General features: G+C 41.0%; 1 protein-coding gene across 1 annotated transcript; it reads left to right on the top strand.

Annotated features, from left to right (window-relative positions):
* Window positions 1–887: 887 nt before the first annotated feature.
* LOC308285477 (uncharacterized protein) lies at window positions 888–2,199 on the top strand. Its single transcript, XM_080726246.1, has 4 exons — window positions 888–921; window positions 1,311–1,452; window positions 1,735–1,827; window positions 2,093–2,199. The coding sequence occupies exons 2-4, from the start codon at window positions 1,329–1,331 to the stop codon at window positions 2,122–2,124; spliced, it is 249 nt and encodes an 82-aa protein (XP_080582372.1). The 5' UTR covers window positions 888–921; window positions 1,311–1,328; the 3' UTR covers window positions 2,125–2,199.
* The last annotated feature ends 24,173 nt before the right edge of the window (window positions 2,200–26,372 follow it).

Raw genomic sequence — 26,372 nt, 5'->3', positions numbered from 1 at the left:
GACCGCCGCATGAACGGCCGACGAACGCCGACGAACGCTGTTCACGGGCGTCAGAATGACCGCGTTCGACAATATCGTTCATCAAGCGAAAACAATTACGTTCAGTTCACGTTCACCCAAAATATGAACGTGTTCATGAACGATCGTTCTTTGAACGCGTTCGGGTACAACACTGAGTTAGTCTCACGTGAGACGTGACGTTAGTCTCGTACTACAGACAGGGACATAGGGTCCTACACACAAAGCCAGACATAGGAGCAGTTAGCACTGCTCAAAAAGCCGTGACCCAGGGGTAGTGGGAGTGATGTCAGGACTTCGCTAGCCTACTCTATTAGCATGAAACTTCATCAATAGTGTAGGCCTACTGTATATTTGATTGGTTCACTGTGTTGAGACTTGCTTGATACACTCTGAGAAATGATTCTGCGGCCGAGTATATGGCACTATTAGAAAAAGTTATATTTACTCAATAAAATCACTGAATATCATGCATGTGATTGTTTGAGTAGGTCACACCAAACGAAATGAGTAAAAATCCAACTGTTTGTTTTGAGTTAGATGTACATATATTATTTGAGTTAATTTCGTGAGAATAAATTAGTATTTGACCAACTGATTTTATTCATGAATTATACTCAATTTGTTTTGGTAATTTTCCTTCATAATATTTGAGTATGGAGTACTTATATGGATCAATTTAAAAAGACCCTTAATTATTATTCATTCCAACTAAATAATCTTTCATCTCTCACAACAACCTAAACAATTGAGTAGATATGACTAAGATTCAAAATTTTACACAAGGGTTCATGGGAAAAAAAGGGTTCATGGGAAAGTTCTACTGGAACATTCTGTCAACAAACAGCAGCAGCAGCACACATCTTTTTCAACAAGAGACCTGGAGAGTGTTTGCAAATATTGGTAAGTAGATTTACTGTATATTTGTGCATATAGGCTACATAAATGTATTGGGTATAACTTGTGTTCTTTACAAAGGTTTGCAGCTAGTTAAGGTCACAGTGAGGGTAATGTGCAAGCCCTCTAGTCATGACTTTTTGCATGTATTACAAGCTATACACAGCTGCATACAATGGTGTGTACAATGAAGATAAAATGCACAGGTAGGCCTACATATTATCTACATGTATCTATTATGGTGTTCAATGAGGATTGCATGTGTAAAAGACTTGGAAAAAGTATGAAGTAAATAAGCAACATGATTATACGGTATTCCTTGATTTTGGTTTGGCCAAGTAATTATTGGAATCATAAATTGACTAAACTCTCTTCCCCTCATCTCTGTCTTCCAGGTTAGTGCAAAGTTCAGGATGATCACCACACTGAATCTTGAGCCAAAATGTATGGCAATGTTGGACTTCTATACCCCCAAACTACTGTCCATGTTCCAGTCCAAGAAGGGCAGTTTGGGCACAAATGAGTATTCTACTTCAGGTATGAAACTTTCATTTACTCTAACTGCTTTAATTATATTTCACCTGGCTAATGACAATAATTACTACATTAATTTATGCTAAACTCATCTTTATCCCCTGCAACTCTCTCTCCTGATTATTCATTTCTAAATGTATGTCTTAATAGCTACTAAGGACAGTCTCCCAGCTTCCGTTGCTAAAACTGGGTTGTGGAAACAATTGTATTGCCAAAGTTTATGTTTATGAAAGTGCAGTCATACTTTTTCTTTATTGTTCAAATAATTATGTTTCTATTCTGCAGAGAGGAATCCCCAATCAACGAACACGAGAGGTCATCATCCGATGTCTCGTCGACCATCTGGAAGAAGAGAGTGTCAAGATCAAGGACTTTCAAGTTAGTAAAATATTTTTTTTGACGTTTTAATGTGATCGTGGATGAGACCATCACATGCAAAGGAACAGCATAGTGATGTCCCGAGAAGGTTGTGACATTGGCTGAATGGCTGTTGCATCCGTTGCATGTCTGGTCCAACTTATTCAAGATTATGCCCAGGGCTGCATGTGTGGAGACAGCTAGGATTGCTCAATGTGTGTCTATGTGTCTTGTAACATTTAGCCTGAAAGTGAGCTCTAAACAATTATCTTCACAATGTGTGCAGGAAGGAAGCTGCTGGTGCACCTGTCAGAGTAGAAGAGAAGTTGACAGAGGAGGTGATGATGAAGAAGATGAAGATCTACCTGCTGCAGAACCAAGAGGACTCAATGAATGAACCTACTGATGTAGGTATTGTGATTAAGGGCATCACTGCCCTAAACAATCTTGGGGATCTGCTGCTATCTGTTGGGACTGTTCTATGCCTTTAATCTGAGATACCCCAAGAACCTCAGATATGGTCTTGAGATGTTCCAAAAAGTACTAGTTGAGTTGGATCCCGGACACCTTTCAGCCAAAGTTCAGAGACTGAAAAAATGTCTGCTTGCCGACTACTGTTCAGCAAGATGCTCTCAGAACGTGGGTATAACCAACTGAAAGTGGATTTATTGTCAAAACAGCCATTTGCAATGGTATTTGTTGCTGATAGTAATTAGTTCATGTAAAGTGTTTGTTTCTGGTGCATTCGAGTCATAATGCAAACAGGTCAGTTTAGCATATAGACATTACACGTGTGCATAGTCAATATGTTTAAATGTTGAGCTACTGTAAATGCTTATTTATTATTTCATATTCCAAGTTGTGATTTCCTTTCATGCCAAATGGCCTCTGACTGTCTTCTTTAATGAATTTTGTGGTTATGACTTACTGTTTATTTGATGGGCTCATTGTTCTTATGGTGCATAATGTTTGACAGACTGCTTACTTACAGTATGCACAGTTCAATTAGAGGTACTTATATACAGTATTGTGAACACACACTGCTCTTTAGTAAACTTTAAAACATTTAAAAGTGTCAGGGATACCCCTTTCCTGATCATTATCTTTAAACATATTGTTTTTGCAGGCATTGTTGCATGTCATTTACATACTTAAGTATGTTGAATGTTCATACTTGATGTGGTGTTACAATGGTCAAAATGAGTTGATTAAAAACATAATTATCTGCATAATTATTTCATGTGTATTCATTTGACATCATGTACTACTGGAGTAAAAGGTAAAGTAAATGAAAAGGGGTAAAATGGTACTATATGAATTAAATCAATAAAAGTAAATGAATAGAGTAAATGTGACATATTTGTTTTGTTAAATCATACTCTAATATTCAATTAGATCTACTTAATATTTCAATGTATTTACTTGTTGTCTTTTGTGGCATTGACTGAATCATTTAATTAAATCTACTCAATTTCTTTAGGTCACTTTTAGTTGTTAATAAGTACGTAAAAGTTTTGGTTACTTTTACTCAAATTAATTGAGTTTCATTTACCTGATTTCATATCAGTAATATTTACTCAATATTTTTGAGTGTAAAAATGTTTCACCAATAAAATTGAGTAGAGCCTAGTTTTTGTTCTAAGATGTAGTTTAATTATCTGACGCATGTAATTGATGTTGAATTTGTTTCTGTCATCATTTTAAGTATAACGAAATGCCACTACTGCATCCTTTTTGAAGACCTGTGCTATTGACAAGATTTCACCCTGAAAGTCCAGAAAAAGATTTCCACTTGCTCTCTGAAACGGGCAAGTGACAGCTTCCGACCCCCCCCCCCCCACACACACACACACACCCGCTGGCACACAAAGCACCCCTAGAGTCCTACCCACCTTCTCCCATCATAATGAAAAATCCTGGGGAGAACCCTGAACACAGAAATGCTCCCTGACGGTATGTTTCAGCAAGGTTTCTCAGTTCTTCTCAGAGAACAGCTTTTAAAGCAATTGCCCAGGGGGAAAAGTGTACTTTTCGCTGAACCAAGTGTACTTTTCGCTGAACCAACAAGTTATGGTATGGTAGCAGGTGATGGTAAAAGTCTAGATCAAAGTTTCTTTTTCGTTCTTTTTAGTTTTAAAGGACATCGAGAGTGACAGCCCACTTACATTCAATTATATTGGTGAATATTTTACATTATGTGCGTTCGTGCGTACGACAAATATGTCAAGATAATATTCCCTTCTGTATGCGCATGACAAATGTTGTCCTGAAACACTGCATTTGACTGATACAATATCTCAAATTGATACTGTATCCAGAGGTCCAACCAATCAAGCTTTCTGACAGAAAGCCCTTGGGGCTTACATCTCCCTGTGTGTGTGCAGCAGCGTTCCAATTGGCTCCTATGCTGGATTACTAGCAGCCACCGAGGCCTATCGCTGTGCGTTTCCATAGCTACTTGCCTGGGAAGAAAGATGGTGCTTGTGGATACAGGAGAGTGATACTGGTGCTGACGCAATATTATTGATTTTATTTTATGATTTTAAATCTTGTCTTCCTTCTATTCCTATATATCTGCTCTTCACCACAAACAAAGCACTGACTAAGTTTAGTATCTTTCCTTGCTTTTACTGTTTAAACATTTTAAGATTAGGCCTACTTTTTGTCTCCGCCAGGAGAGTATGTTTTCGCCCCTGTCTGTCCATCCGTCCGTGTGTGTCTGTGTGCTGCATAACGAGTAGACTACTTTTACTTTTAGTGCTGTATGTATATTTTGATGCTCATGCTTTTGTGTACAGTTTTTTCCAATTTTGAATATGCCTTTTACTTGTAACAGAGTATTCCTATGTTGTGGTATTGGTACTTTTAATTAAGTAAAACAACCTTAGTACTTCTTCCACCGCTTCGATCTACAAGCTCACAACAGCTCTGAGCTTGTAGGTAAGTTTTCTTTTTTCTGCCACGCGACAACATTGTGCGATGAAGAATAATTCAGGCTTAAAGTGCTTAAAATGTTTAAAAAGCCGTTCCGGAACGATTCCTGAAGTTATTATCTTGACAAGGTCACTTGCAGATATCAATGAGCCAGCTGTACAGTGTAAACAACATTTACCGTTATCGTTGTTTTGGAGTGAAAGTATTAAGCAAATGTATTAAAACTTGGCTGAGGTCAAAATACCCCAAATTACTGTCTGCAAAGATCAACATGTGCCCTCTCTCCATATCTCTTCCTTGTTCTGTCTCTCTTTCGCACGCACACACGCACGCACGCACGCACGCACGCACGCACACCTCGCTTGCAATGTCTGTACAATACCTGGAGTTATTTCAATTTTGAAAGCTGTTGTCAATATACACATTTTCTTAATAAGTAGCCTATATACCTAATACTAGTAAGTTAAGCGAGGAGGTGTGTATGATTCAGTCCAGACTCAAATTGGCTGTGTTTATTCCTTTGAGAAGTTTTAAGAGAATCACTCTAGACAGATCTACAAACGCTTGCACTTGTTCAGACCTGTAATTAATTTGCTTTGTGATCTCTTCCTTTGGGTACATCCATTGGGCATACTGTGTGTGTACTGCTACCTGTGAATTGTAAACTAGTTTAGTATTTAGTGTACATTTTGTATTTTTGGAGTTCTTAGGTATCTGTTTGTGTATCATGGATGTTCTATTTTTTTGTTGTGATGTCTTGTAAGCAAGGATTGTGTAATTTTTTATTTCTGCCTCTTGGCCAGGTCACACTCGAAAAAGAGATCATGTCTCAATGTGTTTTTATCTGGTTAAATAAAGGTTAAATAAAAAATAAAAAAATAAAATGATGTTATTAACTCCTGTGACCGACAGGGAGACAGTATATAGACTGCAGAACAAAGCCATAGAGCAGGGGTCTTCAACAGGGGGTCCGGGACCCCTAGGGGGGGTCTCAGAGTTACTACAGGGGGGCCGCCAAATCTTTGTGTGATAGGAACTTTTATTTTTCATAAACCACTTGAACCCTTCTACCCTTGGCCTTCAGCCAAAAAAATATCTGTTCTATAAGCTCACAAGAGGTGTTATGAGCTTGTAGATGAGGTGATGGGGTTTGGTGTAGAGGGAAACAAAAGCAGACTAAGTACAGAGTAAAGTTTATTGCGACCGTCAGGGAGCAGTTTACTATGAAAACCTCCACCGGCCGTCCGTCCGTCGGTCGGTCGGTCGGTCGGTCGGTCGGTCGGTCACACGTCACACGTCACACCTTTGCCCTGCTCATATCTCCGCATCAGTATATAGGGCTTGTTTGTTTATTGTATGACATCACGCCACATAATCAGCTGTGGACTCTGTGATGTCATCGTATCGCATCAGTATATAGGGCTTGTTTGTTTATTGTATGACATCACGCCACATCATCAGCTGTGGACTCTGTGATGTCATCGTATCTCCATATATGGCCATCTCCGTATATGGAGATATAAGTCGTCCATGCCCAAGTATGGGCTGGTGAGGTCAGACTTTGTGTGATGCGTAGGTTATCTCCATATATGGAGATTCAACATTCCAGGTGTAACTATGGCTACCCGTATGACGTGAGAGGTCGAGGTTGTGATATTTGTGAGTCTTACTGGTTAAGTACTGCTGGATGAAGTGGTTAAATGCCTGAAAATACATATTAACATGAATCCAACACAACACTGATGACAGCGCCGTCAAACAAGTCTTACAACATGCATTGGGGTCCCTGCTTCATCTTTCTCAATAAGGGGTCATTGAAGACTCCTCTCCTGAGGCTATAATAAAAAATAAAAAGAAACTACACAAAAAAACTGAAAAGTCCACTACCACACATAATAATGATAATAATAATAATAATTGCGACCGTCAGGGAGCAGTTTACTATGAAAACCTCCACCGGCCGTCCGTCGGTCGGTCGGTCGGTCGGTCGGTCGGTCACACGTCACACGTCACACCTTTGCCCTGCTCATATCTCCGCATCAGTATATAGGGCTTGTTTGTTTATTGTATGACATCACGCCACATCATCAGCTGTGGACTCTGTGATGTCATCGTATCTCCATATATGGCCATCTCCGTATATGGAGATATAAGTCGTCCATGCCCAAGTATGGGCTGGTGAGGTCAGACTTTGTGTGATGCGTAGGTTATCTCCATATATGGAGATTTAACATTCCAGGCAATGCTCTCTTCCCTGGTGAGAATTGCCCCTTTATATAGGGCTTGTTTGTGTATTGTATGACATCACGCCACATCATCAGCTGTGGACTCTGTGATGTCCTCGTATCTCCATATATGGCCATCTCCGTATATGGAGATATAAGTCGTCCATGCCCAAGTATGGGCTGGTGAGGTCAGACTTTGTGTGATGCGTAGGTTATCTCCATATATGGAGATTCAACATTCCAGGTGTAACTATGGCTACCCGTATGACATGAGAGGTGGAGGTTGTGATATTTGTGGAGATAAGCGACCAACGGTCGCTTATCTCCCGATTAGGGAGTCTTACTGGTAATTATTATTGTTAGTTGCGACCGTAAGGTCGCAGTTTAGTTGCGACCGTCAGTCAGGGAGCAGTTTACTATGAAAACCTCCACCGGCCGTCCGTCGGTCGGTCGGTCGGTCGGTCGGTCGGTCACACGTCACACGTCACACCTTTGCCCTGCTCATATCTCTGCATCAGTATGACATCACACTGCTAGCTTCGCTGCTGGTGATGTCACTAGCTATGATGTCACTGTGACTGTGCACCATGCCCAAATTTGGAGATCATGTGTGGCAAAATATCAACAAACGAGTGAAAGGCCTTTATCAAGTAACCATAGCAACTAAAAATCAACAAATTGTGCAAAGTGAAATATCTTTATCTGGTAACCATAGAAACCAAAATAATCAACAAATATGAGTATTTGTCCCCTTGTAGTATAGATAGATGTGGGAATGGCTGACACAGAACTCCATATTTGGACATAGAAGTGACAGACAGATGATATCTCCATATATGGGCATAAAAGGGCATGGCTGATGGCTGAGGACTGTGTGATGTCATCATATCTCCATATATGGAGACATAAGTTGCTCATGCCCAAATATGGGCTGGTGAGGTCAGACTTAGTGTGATGCGTAGGTTATCTCTATATATGGAGATTCAACTTCAATGAGTATATAAGACCGGCATTATCTACCGACAGCTGCTATAAGCCAACCCTGGCGATAAGGTCTGAGTCGAAGAAATGCTTCTTTCCTGGCAAGAATTGCCCCTTTATACTGTAGGGCTCGTTTGTGTATTGTATGACATCACGCCACATCATCGGCTGAGGACTGTGTGATGTCATCATATCTCCATATATGGAGACATAAGTTGCTCATGCCCAAATATGGGCTGGTGAGGTCAGACTTAGTGTGATGCGTAGGTTATCTCCATATATGGAGATTCAACTTCAATGAGTAACCATGGCAAACTGTCAACTGCCCGTATGTCTTGATAATTGGTAAAACAATTTTTTTGGCCTATTTGTGGAGATAAGCGACCAACAGTTTACTATGAAAACCTCCACCGGCCGTCCGTCGGTCGGTCGGTCGGTCGGTCGGTCACACGTCACACGTCACACCTTTGCCCTGCTCATATCTCCGCATCAGTATATAGGGCTTGTTTGTTTATTGTATGACATCACGCCACATCATCAGCTGTGGACTCTGTGATGTCATCGTATCGCATCAGTATATGGGTGGGTGACGTGACGTAACGTTTTCGCTGTCCTCGGTGTCAAACATGTATAAATAAAAAATATATTTGTCAAAAACCTTCTGAATATTGTGCAGGACATTAAGCTTTATGTGAACTTACTCAAGATTAAAACATTTCATTCCTCATTTCTTCAGAATCTTCAACCAAACATGGCAAAACTCATATGGTGTGACTGTCCTGACCTTGTTTCTCAAAGTGGGAACTTGAATAAAACTAAGAAAAATAATTGCTAAAAATCATTTGAAAATGAATTTAGGCTAAAAAGAATGTCTATTTTGAGCCTATATCTTTTCAAAGTCAAAGCATAATGTTTTCAGTCATTTCTGATCAAAAACATTTTGTCCCCCAACCCAAAATCATTTGGTGTGACACTAGTTTGGAAAAATTAAACAGGCAATTATTTGGACACCTATTGGCTAGAGAGGTCCTTCTTCTGTAAGGCTATTCAGCACTCCCAGCACAACTGCAAGACAGGTGTCTGAGGTGAGTTATGATTTTAACATTTTCATGAAATGCCATCTTGTTGAAACGTTGACAAACTCACCATTCTGGATGTCTTTTGGTGTGACACCTTTTCTTTAAAAAAAGCTTAAGTTATTTGACGTTTTGGTCATATTTCCATGTAGATCTAGGCTGCTTTGTTATAGCTAGCATGCTGTTAGCATGCTAATGTGTACATAGTAGCCTCAAGGTAAACCTAAATGGAGAAAACAGTAATATGGTGTGACACTTAATCATATGGTGTGACAGGTCTGCTTGTCACACCATATGACTTGACTGTCACACCATATGATTTATACTGTATTTAACTACAGATATAACAACAAATAACAAAGTTCCATGTTTCTTTTGTACATTTAAACATTTGTTTTAAACATTTTTACATAAAATGAAATTTAGCTTCATTCAGTGATACTTCAAATTCATCAGACAGAGCAGAAACCCCTTCACAGAAACCTTAACATATTGTTTCAATCTAAACAATATTTTCTCTTTGTCTTAAACTATACATTCCATTTTCTTTTGTCAGCTGGAAAATGACAAGTGCTGAGAGAACGAGAAAGTACAGGGAGAAACTAAACAATGACCCAGCAAGGAGAGAGGAGCCAAAGGGGCGAGACTGCATTTTCTACGAAGAGCAGGAGGTTGTCTGTGGCATAGCAGAACCGCAACAAGGCAGCCGGTTTGCTACCCTCACCAAATACGACTGGCTGATGTACAATACAGTCTAAATGTATAATCTAATCTGATCTAATACTTTTGTACTTTCACTCACTGGGCTGGACAGTGGACAGTGTTAAGGTAGGACCCGAGACAAAACTAGCGAAAATAGCTGATCTACAAGCTCTCAACACATTGTGCTGCGAGAGCTTGTAGATCAGCTATTTTAAGAGTTGCGCAACCCAGCACTCTTTAGCTAGTGGAGATGTGGTGTAATGTCATGATTCCTAATTACATTTGTTCAACACAAAATGCTGTGTTCAAGTTCAGGAGACTTCGGAAAAAAGCAATTTACCTGAATGCTGAGTTCTGTTTCCACTAATTGGTGTTAATAAAATGTTGCCTTCAATGCCTTGGCTCCAAGTGTGGCTATGCGCCTTATTGTCCCTTTAGGATCCTTCTGCCGTGGGCCGGCAGAAGACTTAGGTGTGCGTAGCATTCCTGTGCACATCCTCATCATCCATCTACTACTACAATTCTTTCTTATCCCATGTTAAAGCCCTACAATAATATCCTGTTCAGAAATATTAAGGCCATGTTATCCTGGGTAATTGTTTAATCAATCAGTAAAGTTCAGTACTCACTAATAGGTAGGTTAAAACACAGTTTGCTTTGACACATGAAGATATGATCATACGGTGTGACACTAAATCATTTGGTGTGACATTCCAAATAGTGAGAAATCATACCTTTATTAATGATTAAACCAAAAAAATGTTTATGGATTACATAGAGAATATTATCAGGAAGAGTCACAAATATTTGTGTAATTTTAGAGAAAGTTTTGACAGAATACATTTAAAATATGTTGTAAGATCATGAACATGGGCCTCACACAGAGTGTCGATTATGAAAAAAATATACAGATATAATTAATTTTCAAAAAACTATAGTGGATCACTGGTTAGTTATGATAAAGGACTTTGATAAAGTGAGTAACTTAAGAAAGATGTACTCCATTTTCATTTTATGAACAATTATTTTCATGTCACACCATATGACGATTTTAAGCACAAGTACAACAAACTGCTGAATAAAGTCTGATTCCAATAACATATCTAAAAACAAAATGTATTTCCATAAGGTTGAGAGTGAGTAGAACAAAAGTAAATAACTTTTATGCCTGCAATTTAAAGTTTTTTTAAAAACACATTTTTTGGGGCGTCACGTCACTGACCCATATAGGGCTTGTTTGTTTATTGTATGACATCACGCCACATCATCAGCTGTGGACTCTGTGATGTCATCGTATCTCCATATATGGCCATCTCCGTATATGGAGATATAAGTCGTCCATGCCCAAGTATGGGCTGGTGAGGTCAGACTTTGTGTGATGCGTAGGTTATCTCCATATATGGAGATTCAACATTCCAGGCAATGCTCTCTTCCCTGGTGAGAATTGCCCCTTTATATAGGGCTTGTTTGTGTATTGTATGACATCACGCCACATCATCAGCTGTGGACTCTGTGATGTCATCGTATCTCCATATATGGCCATCTCCGTATATGGAGATATAAGTCGTCCATGCCCAAGTATGGGCTGGTGAGGTCAGACTTTTTGTGATGCGAAGGTTATCTCCATATATGGAGATTCAACATTCCAGGTGTAACTATGGCTACCCGTATGACGTGAGAGGTGGAGGTTGTGATATTTGTGGAGCTTATCTCCCGATTAGGGAGTCTTACTGGTCTCCCGATTAGGGAGTCTTACTGGTATCAAAACCTCCACCGGCCGTCGGTCGGTCGGTCGGTCGGTCGGTCACACGTCACACGTCACACCTTTGCCCTGCTCATATCTGGGCTCGTTTGTGTATTGTATGACATCACGCCACATCATCGGCTGAGGACTGTGTGATGTCATCATATCTCCATATATGGAGACATAAGTTGCTCATGCCCAAATATGGGCTGGTGAGGTCAGACTTAGTGTGATGCGTAGGTTATCTCCATATATGGAGATTCAACTTCAATGAGTAACCATGGCAAATCACACCGTACACAAATGACCCTTATATAAGACCGGCATTATCTACCGACAGCTGCTATAAGCCAACCCTGGCGATAAGGTCTGAGTCGAAGAAATGCTTCTTTCCTGGTATAAGACCGGCATTGTCTGTCGTACATTTCGGTCAATTCCAGTGGGGATGCCATTGAAAAGTTAATCTAGTTGTACAAAGTAATCAAAGAATGGGTTGACTGGTAGGCTGGTTGACTGCTTTATCTGTGGAGAGTGTATGTCACTGAGAGTCCTTTTATAGCGATTGAAATCATGATGAGGTCACGATGAGTCATCTATGCCCAAATATAGATTTCTAGGTCAGATGGCCCATGGAGTTTGTGATGTCAAACCTAGCAACCCAATATAAACAAACCTGATGTCAGACCTGAAGTATCCTTTTATACCCATATATGGAGATACAGAGATCTCCATATATGGGCATATTAGAAAGCCCATATATGGGCATATACGGATGACATCAGGGATATCCATATATGGGCATAAAAGGGACAAGGGCTTACAGTTAAGAGATCTCCATATATGGGCATATCAGAAAGCCCATATATGTTCATATACTGATGACATCAGGAATATCCATATATGGGCATAAAAGGGACAAGGACTTACAGTTAAGAGATCTCCGGGCATAAAGGGACAAGGACTGTTACAGTAGATATAGAGATGTCCATATATGGGCATAAATGAACAAGGACTGACAAACACTGAGATCTCCATATAACCTATGGGAATATAAGGGACGAGGACAATGCGTAGCATTGTGAGCTTGTAGACCTATTTTCTAAATATTGTTGTACATTAAAAACTTGAAATGGGTCGTTCTGCATAGTACTTGGGATTTGTTGATGTAAATGTTCACATAGAGTGTAATAATTGGTAAAACAAACTCTTGGCCTATTTGTGGAGATAAGCGACCAACGGTCGCTTATCTCCCGATTAGGGAGTCTTACTGGTATAATTAAATATTCTATCTCTTATCCCTTTCCTACTGTAGCCTAGTAAATGACCAACTTCCGTAATCCAGTAGGATTCCAGATGGTTTCCGGAAGTGGGCGGTTTAGGACACTATACTGTATGTGAATGGCCAAATATGACCCCATCCTGAACAACAGTGAGATTGGAGGAGGCTTTGTCTGCAATCTGCATTCAAAAACGGCACCGGCTCTGTGTGTCCCCGAGGACTGTCCCCAAGGTCAGCGATGGGCTGATTATGATGATGACGGTGTGATGGTGATGAATAATTTGCAGAGCTCTCCCCAGGACACGGTGACAGTTCAGTGGGAGGCAAAGATTGAGAAAAGCCAAATATGACCAGTCAGACGGAAACGGCCTACTGCCGTGCTTCCCACCCCTTTTCAGCATATTCAGGGCCCACTTCAGTGTTGCCAGATGGGAAAACGTTAAATTATCATACTGAAGGCTTGACATCGTATTTGTAAGAACACTGCCATTCACAGCCAAACAATATAAATCACAGGTGTAAATATGTTATTTCACAAAGAAAAATAGCGTATTCATTGCAAGAAACAACCTTGTTTGAGACAAAAACGCATCAAGTATGCTGCATGGACTTCCTGGACCTAAACTGGACTGGAAAGATTCGACCAGTGTTTTTTTATTCCTCCAAGTACAGATCTAGAGTCCAGATTGACTGATTTACGCACTTCTTTAGATTTGGCATTTGTGGCATTATTGATCGCATATCGTACAGGGTAAAATTACCATACGAATGATGGTAAGAATGTCTTCGAAGCCCACACATCTGACCACTTAGAACCTTGAAAAATGAGTTTATATTGTGGTACGGATAAACAGGAACTTAGTTAGTTAATAGTTCCACTGATCCAAGCTGGAACATACTGTAAGGTAGACTGATGATTAATAAACATGTTCTGAAAATGTACATGCCCCCCCCCCATAAGATCACTGCTGTGTTAAAGAAAATACATACCATGACTTTATTTTACATCAATGTTTTAATATTAATGTTGTATTAAAATCGTATTGTTTTGTCAATTATTTGGGGTCCCACTTGCAATATCCTCACGGCCCACCATAGTAATCGCTGATTATTGCTGTATATTTACTAGGGATGTAGAGTTTAATTTAACTCTGCACATGTACAAATGAACCCAAAGTTACGAATGTATAAATTAACTCTGAGGATTTTACTGTGCTGCTAGACAGTCACAGTGGTGCTGTAAAGAATGCTGGTGTAGGTTTTAGCAATTTACTCAATTTAAGGAGACCCCTCGTTATGGCAGCAATGGCAGCTTTTACAACCCTCTATGGGGACGTGAAAATGAAAAGATACGGTCGGTTTGGTGACCCTGCGCGCTGCATGCCCAAGACCGCCGCGAATATGTGTTTTGTTTTTATTACTTGGTTTAATAGCACATAATAGCAATTTGTTCCAGTCCTCCATCTGGGGTGTTGGTCCAGTAAAAATGGGATCAGATGGATGGATTAATTTGATCCACTTCGATGTGCCGCGCTGTGTGCTGCTGTAAAAAACAACAACATTACCTCGGGAGCAGCTTAACCGACTGGATTTATCAGCCAGTGGAGGATTGCCGGGTAGGGCTGTATACGTACAGTATACGCGAGTTGGAGGCAGCAGCTCAATCTTTGGTGATTTCAACACAGAGTTCAATCATGTCCTATGGAATTGACTTTGCATTTTTTTTCCTCCACCATGTTGTTTTCCATCAGGGCTGTAGATAGGAGAGCACAGTCGCTATTAGCACTGCAATCATAGACCCTGCTCCTATTGTAAACAAACAGGGTCTTCAATCAGCTTCACAGGCACGTGTGCCAGGGCATCATCATCATCATCATCACAGGGGCGTCACAAGGGGGGGAGGGGGGTGGAGTGGGACTTAAGCCCTCTCCATACTTCGACCGAAACCGTCGTTTTCGGTCAACCGAAACCGTTGTTTTCGGTCAAAAGGTCCTTTTCTACCATAAAATTATATCCCTCGGGACTTCTGAAAAGCATTGTACCGAACGAGAGTTCGGAAATTTGCACGTCGGAAAACACAACTCACCGAACATTTCGGTCGAAGTATGGAGAGGCCTTAACCCTATAAAGGCCTCTCCATACTTCGACCGAAATGTTCGGTGAGTTGTGTTTTCCGACGTGCAAATATGGTAGAAAAGGACCTTTTGACCGAAAACGGCGGTTTCAGTCAAAGTATGGAACGGCCTTTAGTTACTAGGGCCCAAGGTGGAGGGGACTTCATTATTTTATCTATTGAAAAATAGCAGGTCTACAAGCTCACAGCGCGGCACCGAGTGCCGCGCTGCAAGCTTGTAGATCTGCTATTTTTTAAAAGTCGTGAAAATGTGTGCAAATCTTAGGTATTTTTAAGGAAACATTTGTAACTAAAACTTTGCTTTTGGGGGGGGGGGGGGGGGGGGGGGGCACTGGAACTAAATATTTTGAGATGGGGGGGTCCGTGGCTAAATACATATAATTTTGGGGGTCCTTCACATGAAAATGTTTGAGCACCACTGACATAGAAACATAGGTTTTTCAAAAAACCTTCAAAGACAAAGACAAAAAAAATCACGATTTTTCAGAAATAGCAGATCTACAAGCTCACAGCGCGGCATCTGCTATTTTTCAATAGTTAAAGCACAAAATAACGCAGTGAATCCTTGTACCCAGGGCCCAGAATTTGGTGCGACACCCCTGATCATGCACACACATACCGGTACACACGCACAGGCGCAGCCATGCACGCACGCACGTACGCCGTGCGCACACACAAGATCTTTTAATCAGCAGATGCAGGGATACTGCTGTGAATTTTACTTTAGGAAAACATTTAAAGAGCTGGTGCCATTGATCTTTTTCTGTTTTGGAGTCTATGTCTATGGAGTTAACATCACTCTAATAGACCCCCAGGCATGGTTTAAATTAGCAAATATGTCTTCCCTGAGTATTTTTGGTTTCTTCCTGAAAGCCTCTGAGTAAAAAAAAAAAGGCCCAATTGAAATACACCGCTTTAATGACATCATAACATCATCTCCGCCCCTTTGACCATACAGCAGCAGCTGTGGGTGTGGCTAACTTCAGCTGGGTCACCACCCAACTTAAAACTAGGTATACATAATAAACAGGTGGGTGTGACCGCATAAAAACATAATTTTAACACTTTCTGTTTTTTCATGTTTTAAGGGGAGGTGGGGGTGAAGGATCATGGCACCCTGACTTTAAAACAACATTCTGTTGTGCTTTGTGGTGCAATGAAACTACAGGAATTGATTACGAGACCAATTTAAACCAGGGGTCTTCAACGTTTTCAGGCCAAGGACCCCTTAGTTGAGAGAGAGATGAAGCAGGGACCCCCACAACCTTTTCATAGATTCCATATAGTTTCATTGTTTGACAGCACAATTGTCAGTGTATTTTGGATTCATGTCAATTTGTGTTTTCATATATTTAACAATTTGAACCGTCAATACTTCATAAACTTGACCTTTCACTGTACGTAGTCTGCTCTTTTTCCCCAATACAACAAAGCTCTTTGCCAAAAATAGCCGAATAGCCAAACTGCCGAATAGCCGATCTGCTATTTTGGCTAAAGTTCTCAGAATATGGATGCTAGGGTTTATACTGAATAAAAAAGGAGAAAAAAAGTTTCTATCACGCAAAGATTTGGAAGACCCCCTGTAGTAACTCTGAGGACCCCCTAGGGGTCCCGGACCCCCTGTTGAAGACCCCTGATTTAAACAGATTGGACCTTTTGGTGAGGACTTTGCCACACAACGATGTTACGTATGACATTTTAGTTGTAGTTCATTGCATCTGACCGGCCGGGCCATGCTTGACCTGTCTCCTCACTTTGTTTCACTCCAGTGCCTTAGCCGTTCTGCCTGTCAGTCGAGGAGGCATCAAGGTGGAAAACGCACACATTGTTTGTCCAGTTTTATCACAGTGAACCAGTGAGGTAATCGAATATCCGACATGATGCTACATGAACCCTACAGCATCCCTATTCTGAGCATACCGCGGTAGGCGAAAGTTCCGGGAAAATAGGCGAACATTTCAACGAAAACGGCTGATGTACAAGATCACAGAGCATTGCAACGCAACGTCTTGTGGAATCACTATTTCCAGAGATTTGGCGGAGTGGGAAAAAAAGGAGGGAACCAAGTACAGACCCCTGGTGGACTGCTGTCAACAAAGTGGATAGGGTTTAAGTGGTTAAGCTGAGTATTTGTTTCCTCCAAAGGATGCTGAACATTCAAGGCTGGACTCACACATATGCGTGAAACATCTTCTCCGTATCGTCTGAGAATGGCCACTGGGGGCGCCATACTAATGCATTGTCAATGGAAGGTTGTTTGGTTTTTTGTCGTTGCCGTGTCTCAAGCTCAACCGCAGCCTGTCTTTTGGCCAAGAGACACGGCAACGACAAAACACCAAACAACCTTCCATTGACAATGCATTAGTACGGCCCCCCAGTGGCCATTCTCAGACGATACGGAGAAGATGTTTCACGCAAATGTCTGTACAGCGCCTAAGAAAAACTAAAAACACACGTAGCCTGAAACATGGCTGCCAGAAACCCAAGACAATAGTGTGCTACAGACCTACGGTATTCTTGTATGCCAGAACAAGTTACCTTTCTTTGTCATGAGTTTGCTTTGGCAATGTAAACATACAGTACTGTATGTTTTCTCATGCCAATAAAGCTCTGTTGAGTTGCATTGTAGATGACCAATTGAATATTTACATTTATGTTTTTGAATGAATGAAGCAATCAACCTTTGTCAATGAAGGCTTGTGATATTCACATGTTCAAAAAGATGAGATAACCACACAACAAATAATGTCTTCAAAAGTCCCAGTTGAGGAATTAATGAATGTAATTTATGTTGTTGAACAAGACATGGATCCCTCCGAGACTTATACTGTCCCACCCTCTCAACCGCCCCACTGAATACCCGGCTCCAACATCTCTATTGGCCAGTCGATAGAGATGTGATGAAGCTTAAAGAGAAAGCCGGGGGATTCGGTCCATGAGGTCGTCACCCCAGAGGGATTTGAGGGCACACATCATCACAGATCCCATGTCGGAGCCCTGGGACACAATGGAAAACTACCCAGTAGGGCATTCACGAATAGTGATTTTTAGTATTCGAATTATTCAACCGCAAAGTATTCGAATAGTCGAATATTCGACAGGACTGGACAAACTGTCAAATATTAAGTAAGCAAGAGGCGAACATTGTGAAAATAGCCGATCTACAAATAGACTTGACCAAATGCCTTCCTTTTTTTGTATTTGCGAGGGAACCAAATGCAAACTCACTTCTGTGTCTCTCTCAAACACATACACTGTTTTCAATGCCGTCCTAAACTTTTCATGTCCTCACAAGTATAGTTATACAAACGTGTGTGCGTGCGTGTGAATGTGCGTGCTCATTTCCCAGAGGACATCTCTCCTCGCTCTCAACTGCTGTAAGTCCAGAGCTCAGGTTTTTTGACCCACATGGGGGCCTTGCTCCAGGGGAGAGACTACAAATCCATCCAAACCACACACCTTGAAACCCTCACCCACCCACAGGGGTGTCGCACCAAATTCTGGGCCCTGTGTGTACAAGGGTTCACTTCGATTATTTTGTGCTTTAACTATTGATAAATAGCAGATATACAAGCTCACAGCGTGGCACCGAGTGCCGCGCTGCGAGCTTGTAGATCTGCTATTTTCTTTTTTAAATCGTGAACTTTTGTGCAAGTCTTTGAATGTTTCAAATCCTTCTAAGGTTTTTTTTGTGTTGTTTCAATGTCAGTGGTGCTAAAAACCTTTTCATATGAAGGCCACGGACCCCCATCTCAAAATATTTAGTTCCAGGGACCCCCAGAGTTACAAATGTTCGCTTAAAAAATACATATATTCAAAGTTTTGCACAAATTCTTTTTTTTAAGTTTGACCAGCAGTACATGGGGAATAGGTCCAGATTGTTTACCTGTCCATAACTAGAGAATCTCAGATTACATTTCTGATAATCAGAGAAGGCAACCCGAACTCCCAAGATGCATAAAGTACAGTTCTGCTCTCACAAATAATCAACTTAATAACATAATAATGTGGACACTTACATTAGCCTGGCAAGGCCAAACAAATATCACTCTTTCTTTTTTTTTTTTTGCAATGTCGGGTCAATTTCTTTTAACTTTTACACTTCACTGAGGATTTTACAGTGTAGCTTCTGAATCATACTGCTTCATTTACTATCCTACACCACTTCAGCCCCTCAAACGCCTCCCAGCTGGGCGATGGGAAGCAATCAGCCCCCCCCCCCTGATGGGAGGTTGCCGATTTTCATTGGACAGAGGTTGAAAAATCTTCCAAAACCATGTTCTGGAAGAGCAATGTCCTTGATAGCTCATTGAGAAACGTACTTGCCTTGGCCCCCAATCCTAATACCTAGGGCTGTAGTGGAGGGGGGAGAGGGGAGGAGGGGAGGTGCGACACTCCCCCACTTCTAAAAGTTACTCTTAAGCCCTGCTGATACCACTGTGGGTGTACTTTTTTAGTTGTTGTCCAGAAGCATGTCCCAAAGTTTTTTTTTACGTTAGTTAAGCATAGTTTCTGAGAAGTTTTGGTTAGGATTAAGGTTAGTAAATTCAGGCATCGTTTTGGTTAGGATTAAGGTTAGTAAATTCAGGCATCGTTTTGTTAGGTTAAAGTTAGGATGATTTCCTTTAAAAGGATCCCTGACTAATACGACAATATGCCTTAATACATTATAATTGTCCTCTATAACTACAATGTAAAATTAAAAACACCTTAAATATTTTATTGCGACCGTCAGGGAGCAGTTTACTATGAAAACCTCCACCGCCCGTCCGTCCGTCCGTCCGTCCGTCCGTCCGTCCGTCACACCTTTGTGACCATCAACAAACGTCACACCTTTGTTGATGTTTAAATCGAAGAGTCTTGGTCAAATACTTCTGTTGGTTTCTGCACTGATCATTTATACAATTCAGCTGTGTTTGCTCGTGTCATCATGATGAGGTCATAAATCAGCCATGCCCAAATATAGATTTTACGGGTTTACATGCTTACTCAGTTATTCGTTATGTGAAAGTCCTATGACGTCTATGATATCTGACATCATCATACATACATTCCCTTTTATGCCCATAAATGGAGATCCCCTCTGTAGAACCAGCCACTGACATCACTGTAATGTCAGGGGAACCAAATCCATTTTATGCCCATATATGGAGATCCCTGTGATGCCAGGGGAACCAAATCCCTTTTATGCCCATATATGGAGATATGGAGATCCCCGTGTTGCCAGGGTAACCAAATCCATTTTATGCCCATATATGGAGATCCCTGTGATGCCAGGGGAACCAAATCCCTTTTACGCCCATATATGGAGATCCCTTATGTCATCAATATTAAGCCCATATCTGTGAATATCTTTGGGTACCAGATGTCTCCATATATGGTTAAATGGTCCGATATACATCACTGGCCAGAAGACCAAGAAATGGTGCAACCTCGCCCTTTGCTTTTCTCCCTATAGGCATCTTACTGGTAGGTAGTTTAATGAGGAATGCAGTATGGTGGTAGGTAGGTAGTTATGGCCTTTGATGTAAGATTTTCACTTTCTAGGATAACTATATTTGCTATTCCCAGATGATGCCCTTTTAGGGTACCCCTCATGCCCATATATGGAGATCCCCAGGCTTTACTAATTAACATAAGTTTTATGCCCATATATGGAGATCATTGTCCCAATGTCATCAGATATATGGGCATAAATGGACACAGGCAAACTAGATGGGCTGTATGGATATCCAGATGTGTGATGTAAGTGTTTTATTCCAAATGTGGCACCCCACAGACATATTTCCAGAAACAAAATCCCTTTCATGCCCATATATGGAGATTTCTGATGTCATCAATCCCAGGCCCTGTAAAAAACATGGTTGCTATGGTATGAGCAACTTATGTCTCCATATATGGAGATTCAACTTCAATGAGTAACCATGGCAAACTGTCAACTGCCCGTATGTCTTGATAATTGGTAAAACAAACTTTTGGCCTATTTGTGGAGATAAGCGACCAACGGTCGCTTATCTCCCGATTAGGGAGTCTTACTGGTTTCTTCTAGAAATAGCTAATCTTTCACTCAATAGGGGAACTGCCTGTCACAAGTTGATGATGTCATAAATGTCATGTGTGATCTATCCCTATGGAATTTATGGCATGCATGTGCAAAAAAAACACAAACACATTTGAAATATTGATTTGATGCTCATATTAACCATAGGAAGTATTACGTTTGTTTTTATTTGCACATGCATGCCATAAATTCCATAGGGATAGATCACACATGACATTTATGACATCATCAACTTGCGACGGGCATTCCCCCTATTGAGTGAAAGATTAGCTATTTCTAGAAGAAATAAAATAATTTCGGTGTTTTTAATGTCTGGCAAGGATTTCAGCCACTCCTGGAGGTTCTCACGTTTCCGCGAGGCGAGGCGGGTGAACTGTACCTGACGGTACAGTTCACTGGTACAAGGTCTACTAAAAGGAGATCCATGAAAAGACTAAGCTTATTTCCACTGGAAACCATTGAAGTATCTCATATAACATTGAATGACAGACAAATAGAACACAGTACTATGCAGTAGATATGTAAAGAAAAACAAAAAAGAAAACAGTAAGTCTATAAACAGTATATACAAAGAAGGGGCAGGGGAGGGTAGGGTTGGGCTAGGTTAGTTTTTTTTACCAGTTGCGAACGGCTGCTGCCTGTAAGTGGTTTTTCATGGCAATTATAAGGATGCTAGTGATCCACAGTACACTCCTTTATGACCTTCGGTAAGACTTTCCACATTTTGGTGGTATAGCAGAAAAAAGAGTTTGACCCTTTGTTGGTTTTGACTCTGGGTTGAAAGTGATCTGTGGCGCTGCCTCTGGTGTTGTAATTATGGACTATTTAGAGACCTTTTTCTCTGAACTGTGTTCCTAGGGCAGCGAAAAAGTTTTTTTTTGCGGCTAAATAGCCTCAGATCGGTCTTCTAAAAAAAGAAAAAGCCGATAGCTAACTGTTAGCTCACTTCCTCCGGTTCACGTTCATAACACTCATTGCAGTGAAAACCCAAGGCAGTTCTGCCTAGATACCCAGATGTTATAGTGAAGCCCTATGGGGAAATGTCTGGCACTCTAGCGGCCTCTTGTGGCCCCTGGCAGTTAACAAGTTAAGAACATTCTATTTTTTCCCCCGTTTCTATGGTTTCTTGGGCTGAATATGGCAGCCTGGAACGGTTGTTCAAGTGCATTGCACCTGTGCAGCTGACCTGCGGAACCTGGGAATATACCATTTTGTCAAAATGGGGAGAATAAAAGTGTGGAGAATACAATTATAATACCTTGTTAAAGTGACCATTTTGTAACATTTTGCATTTGTAGTTATTTTACTGTAATTTAACAACATAATAACCAGCACAGATAGACAAAGAGACATTCATGCATTTATATTTAAAAGTAACTTTTATTTTCCCCTCTGGACCCAGGGTATGGCAGCTGCATACCCCTGCCATACCCAATTGACGCCCCTGACTCTGTGGATAATGCTGAATGTACTCCGCTGAAGTATTGATGAAAATGAATCACTGAGAATCTGAGTTAAAAATGTATGAACGCATAGTAAGGAGAATGTCGTAATTTGTCAAGCCGCCAGATATAATGAGACGGATAGATGAAGGGAAAACTGTTATTTCATGCAAGAAGAGAAATTATTATTGCCGGCCGCTCAGACGGTGACACTGCTGCTGAGGCAGGTACAGTGGAGCAGTGGTTCTTATAGTGGGGTCCGGGGACCCCCAGGGGTTCTTGAGGGCGTTTCAGGGGGTCCCCAACAAAATGAGGAACAGTTTAAACACTTTGTCTTTATTTTTATTTTTCGTCTATTTTTTGAAAGTAGTCAATCTATAAGCTCACAACGCGTCGCCTTGTGGGCTTGTAGATCTGCGTTGAATTTTACAAATCTTGACCAATTTCGACAAATCTTCTGTTGGGGTCCCTGGCACCACACACAGATCAATTTGGGGGTCCTTGACATGAAAATGTTTGATGACCACTGCAGTAGAACCAATTTCCAGGACTATATAACAATAATTCAGCGCAATAACGAGTCACTTACTCCTATGTGCAATGCCCAAAGACAGGCGGTGTATAGCAAAAATCAAGCGCAATCAAATGCACGCTGAGAACGGACCGTGGCGTGCATGCAGATCGTGCACGATGGACATGCACGTGTCCACGTCAAAAGGTAAGTGAAACGTGGCAGGGAACCCTCCAAGTCGATTTATGGTGGCAGTAAATGAGTTAACAAAATCAATAACCAAAAACAATGCATAGATATTTTTTCCAGGACCTTCCAGGACCCTTGATCAATTCCAAAACTTTTCCAGTACTGGAAAAATATTTTTCTAATTTCAATATATTTCTAGGAATTTCATGACCGTGGGAACCCTGATTTCAATACCGCTGAGCTCTGTTACGGTACTTCTCAGTCCAAGATGCTCCAGGTTGGTGCTGGGTAGTTTTCCATTGTGGTCAGACTGGTCCCAGGGCTCCGACGCGGGATCTGTGATGATGTGTGCCCTCAAATCCCTCTGGGGTGATGACCTCATGGACCGAATCCCCCGGCTTTCTCTTTAAGCTTCATCACATCTCTATCGACTGCATGGCTCTATCTCTATCGACTGCATGGCGGGGTGTTCAGTGGCGCGGTTGAGAGGGTGGGACATTTTTATGCTTTATTCTTCAGATAGGAGAGCACCCCAAATTGATATGTATTTGACCACTGGCCCCCATGCTGAAAATGCTTGCTTGGTGCATGGGGCCCCCATACAAGATTTGTGTTGTTAAAATGTTGTTAAAATCAACATGTTACAAGCTCACGACAATTTGGAACATCCAATCTGAGTGGACCTTTACTTTACTTATCCTTGACAGATCAGTGTTTCTCAAACATTTTCATGTCAAGGACCCCATTTTGTTTAAAAGAAAAATCGATGAGAATGGCAGACCCACAAGCTCATAACAATGACTCGCATTCATTTGTGATGTGAGTTTAAGCGTCTAGTTTTTAATAGCCGTCAAAACGGTTTTGCTGGGGAGCCTTTTGCGAAAAGTGTGCTGTACGTGTATAGTGTGCTCTGTATCATGGCAAGGCAATCAACTTAGCAAATTAAGTGATAAAGTACAACCTCAGGTTACTAAACATCAGCCAATGACAGCCATGGAATTCAGGGCCGTCAGCCAGGGCAGGAACATGCAGAGAATAGAGAGGCAGGGGCTGACATTTCTAAAGAGGCCTTTTGGCGAACATATCCAAAATAGCAGACCTCCAAGCTCATAACGCGTCCTCGGCTATTTTCGGTGCTTGATACCACACTCAACTAAGCATAATCAAGTCAGTACTATGTGGTGTAACGGCATGGATTTCTACACAGTGAGGGCAATTCTTTCAAGTTTCAACATAAGATGCTGCTTTCAAGTTCAGGAGAGTTTCGACAAGGCAATTCTCTTGAATGCTGCCTTCAGGTATGGCATGGAAAGGGGGCATTTGCATTTCTTTCACCATAGTAACAACTGCATTCATGGTCTGGAGAGGGCACTTTTTACAGATGGATAAAAGGGCAGGGGCTCAAGACCTCTTTGATGTCTATGCACATGCCTGTCTGGCACAGAAACTTGTTCAATGCACAGATCTATCAAAATGCTCCTCAAGTTGTGAGCTTGTTAATTGCATTTTCCTTACAGTTATAGGACGTTCTCTGTCTATTCCCATCATTATCGGTGGTGAGAAGAATATGTAGTGAATGTGTGACCTTTAACCATTACTCTGAAAGACTCATGGTTGTGCTATAGACCTTTTCACAATTGGAAACATGATCACTGTGAATAGGAGTATATTTCCTACAATGCAACACAAAATTAACTTGGACAAATTACTGTATGTTCCCTAGCAACGCAATTGTACTGGCAAGTTCTGCTCTCTGGATGGAGCCTATAGAAAAGTATGAAAATTAATCTGTATTATCTTGTGTCTGATTTACATTAGCACTCATGCTGTATGGATGCCATGCCAATTGTAATTTACTGTAAATGCACACGAAATGAAGATTCATTAATTGACAGCTTTTTCCCACATGCCATCAGTTTGTGGAAAGACTGTGAAGCAAACAAGGTTTATTTATACAGGCGCAGATGTCATGCTGTCACATCACTGCATGGTAACATGTAGATGACACCATATACTAATAGACAGAGGCTCCCAAACAGTGGCTTTTTCCTATAAAAAAGAAGAAATTCCATTAAAAAAAAAAGAAACAAATTATTATTTTTGTCCTAAATTTGTATCCCACGATTTTGTAACCCATTTTCACCCGGTGCCAATTGCCTAATCTGTAATCCTGGGCTCTGCTCTCCCTCTGCCAAGCTGGGGAGAGCCCCGGACTGAGCTCTTGCTTCCTTCAGTGTATGAGGAGTAGGGATGGAGCTCATTCATTTTTATCGATAATGAGCACCTTATCAATCCTACTTATTGAGCCGGGCTTTTATCGAGCCCCCTATTGAGCGTTTTCTAATATTTTGTGGAAAGAGACGAGAAATTCAGAACAAAAGATAATCTTTTTTTTATTGGCCAGTTGTTGCGACTGTGAGTTTGTTACTGACCACCATCTATGAAGATGATAATTGACAAAAGTAACAAATATCATTAAATATTGTAAAAAAACGATCATTCATTAATGTGCAATAAGTGTTAAATGGCTTTATGAATAGTACTGTAATCATTTTTTTGATCGCCTATTGTCTTGATTGTTTAAACATGACATCATGGGCCGCTATGCTCAATAACAAAGCTTGATAAGCCCAAAGCTTATTGATACTGGGTAATCAATAAATCTGTTATCGGGTTATCGAGCAAGCCGGTTCTTGTCACCTGACAGGGGGGAGCTTCCACAGTTAGGACGTACTCAAACTTCTTGAGCTGGATGTTTTTTCTTTTTCATTTCCTGTAGGCTAGTACATTGGCTATTTGAAAATAAATTCAAAAATCGTGAATTTGTTGTTTCAATATTTTTAAATAATTTTAACGACACTCTTGTATGGGGTTCCTTGGCACAAAATGTGTTCAGATGGGGGTCTAACTTTGGGGGTCCTTTTGACATGAAAATGTTTGAGAACCAGTGTAAATGGACCATAATAGGCCTACTACCATGGCTCCAGCGCCTGAATCGCTAGCCACGTATGCCCATTCAAAAAAATATGTTCAGGAGTGAAACAAAATGAACATTCAGGCTGAGTGTCAGGCTACCATAATACAGTACTTGGAGGAACAGCACACCTTTGGAACCACAAGGGGGCAGCATTGCTCCATAGCTTTTTGAGGGGTCTCTCCCACCTATATGTTGTTTGTGTTGTGGTCTCTTATCTGGGACAGGCTGACATTAAGGGAAGCAGTTTAAGGTTAAATACTTTTCTCAAGGGTGTCCCACCAAGTCCCCCACACCGTACGGTAACATTCTCA

This window comes from Nannobrachium achirus (genome assembly GCF_963921795.1).
Source record: "Nannobrachium achirus genome assembly, chromosome: 5".
Lineage (NCBI taxonomy): Eukaryota > Metazoa > Chordata > Actinopteri > Myctophiformes > Myctophidae > Nannobrachium > Nannobrachium achirus.
The sequence above is the reverse complement of the archived record's forward strand: the minus strand, read 5'-3'. Positions and strand labels throughout refer to the sequence as shown.

Excerpts from the sequence above, each read along its gene's own strand:
- LOC308285477 (XM_080726246.1), top strand. The coding sequence starts at position 1,329 with ATGATCACCACACTGAATCTTGAGCCAAAATGTATGGCAATGTTGGAC. Across the intron at positions 1,453-1,734 it reads AAATGAGTATTCTACTTCAG|AGAGGAATCCCCAATCAACG; the intron begins GTATGAAACTTT and ends TCTATTCTGCAG. Across the intron at positions 1,828-2,092 it reads TCAAGATCAAGGACTTTCAA|GAAGGAAGCTGCTGGTGCAC; the intron begins GTTAGTAAAATA and ends CAATGTGTGCAG.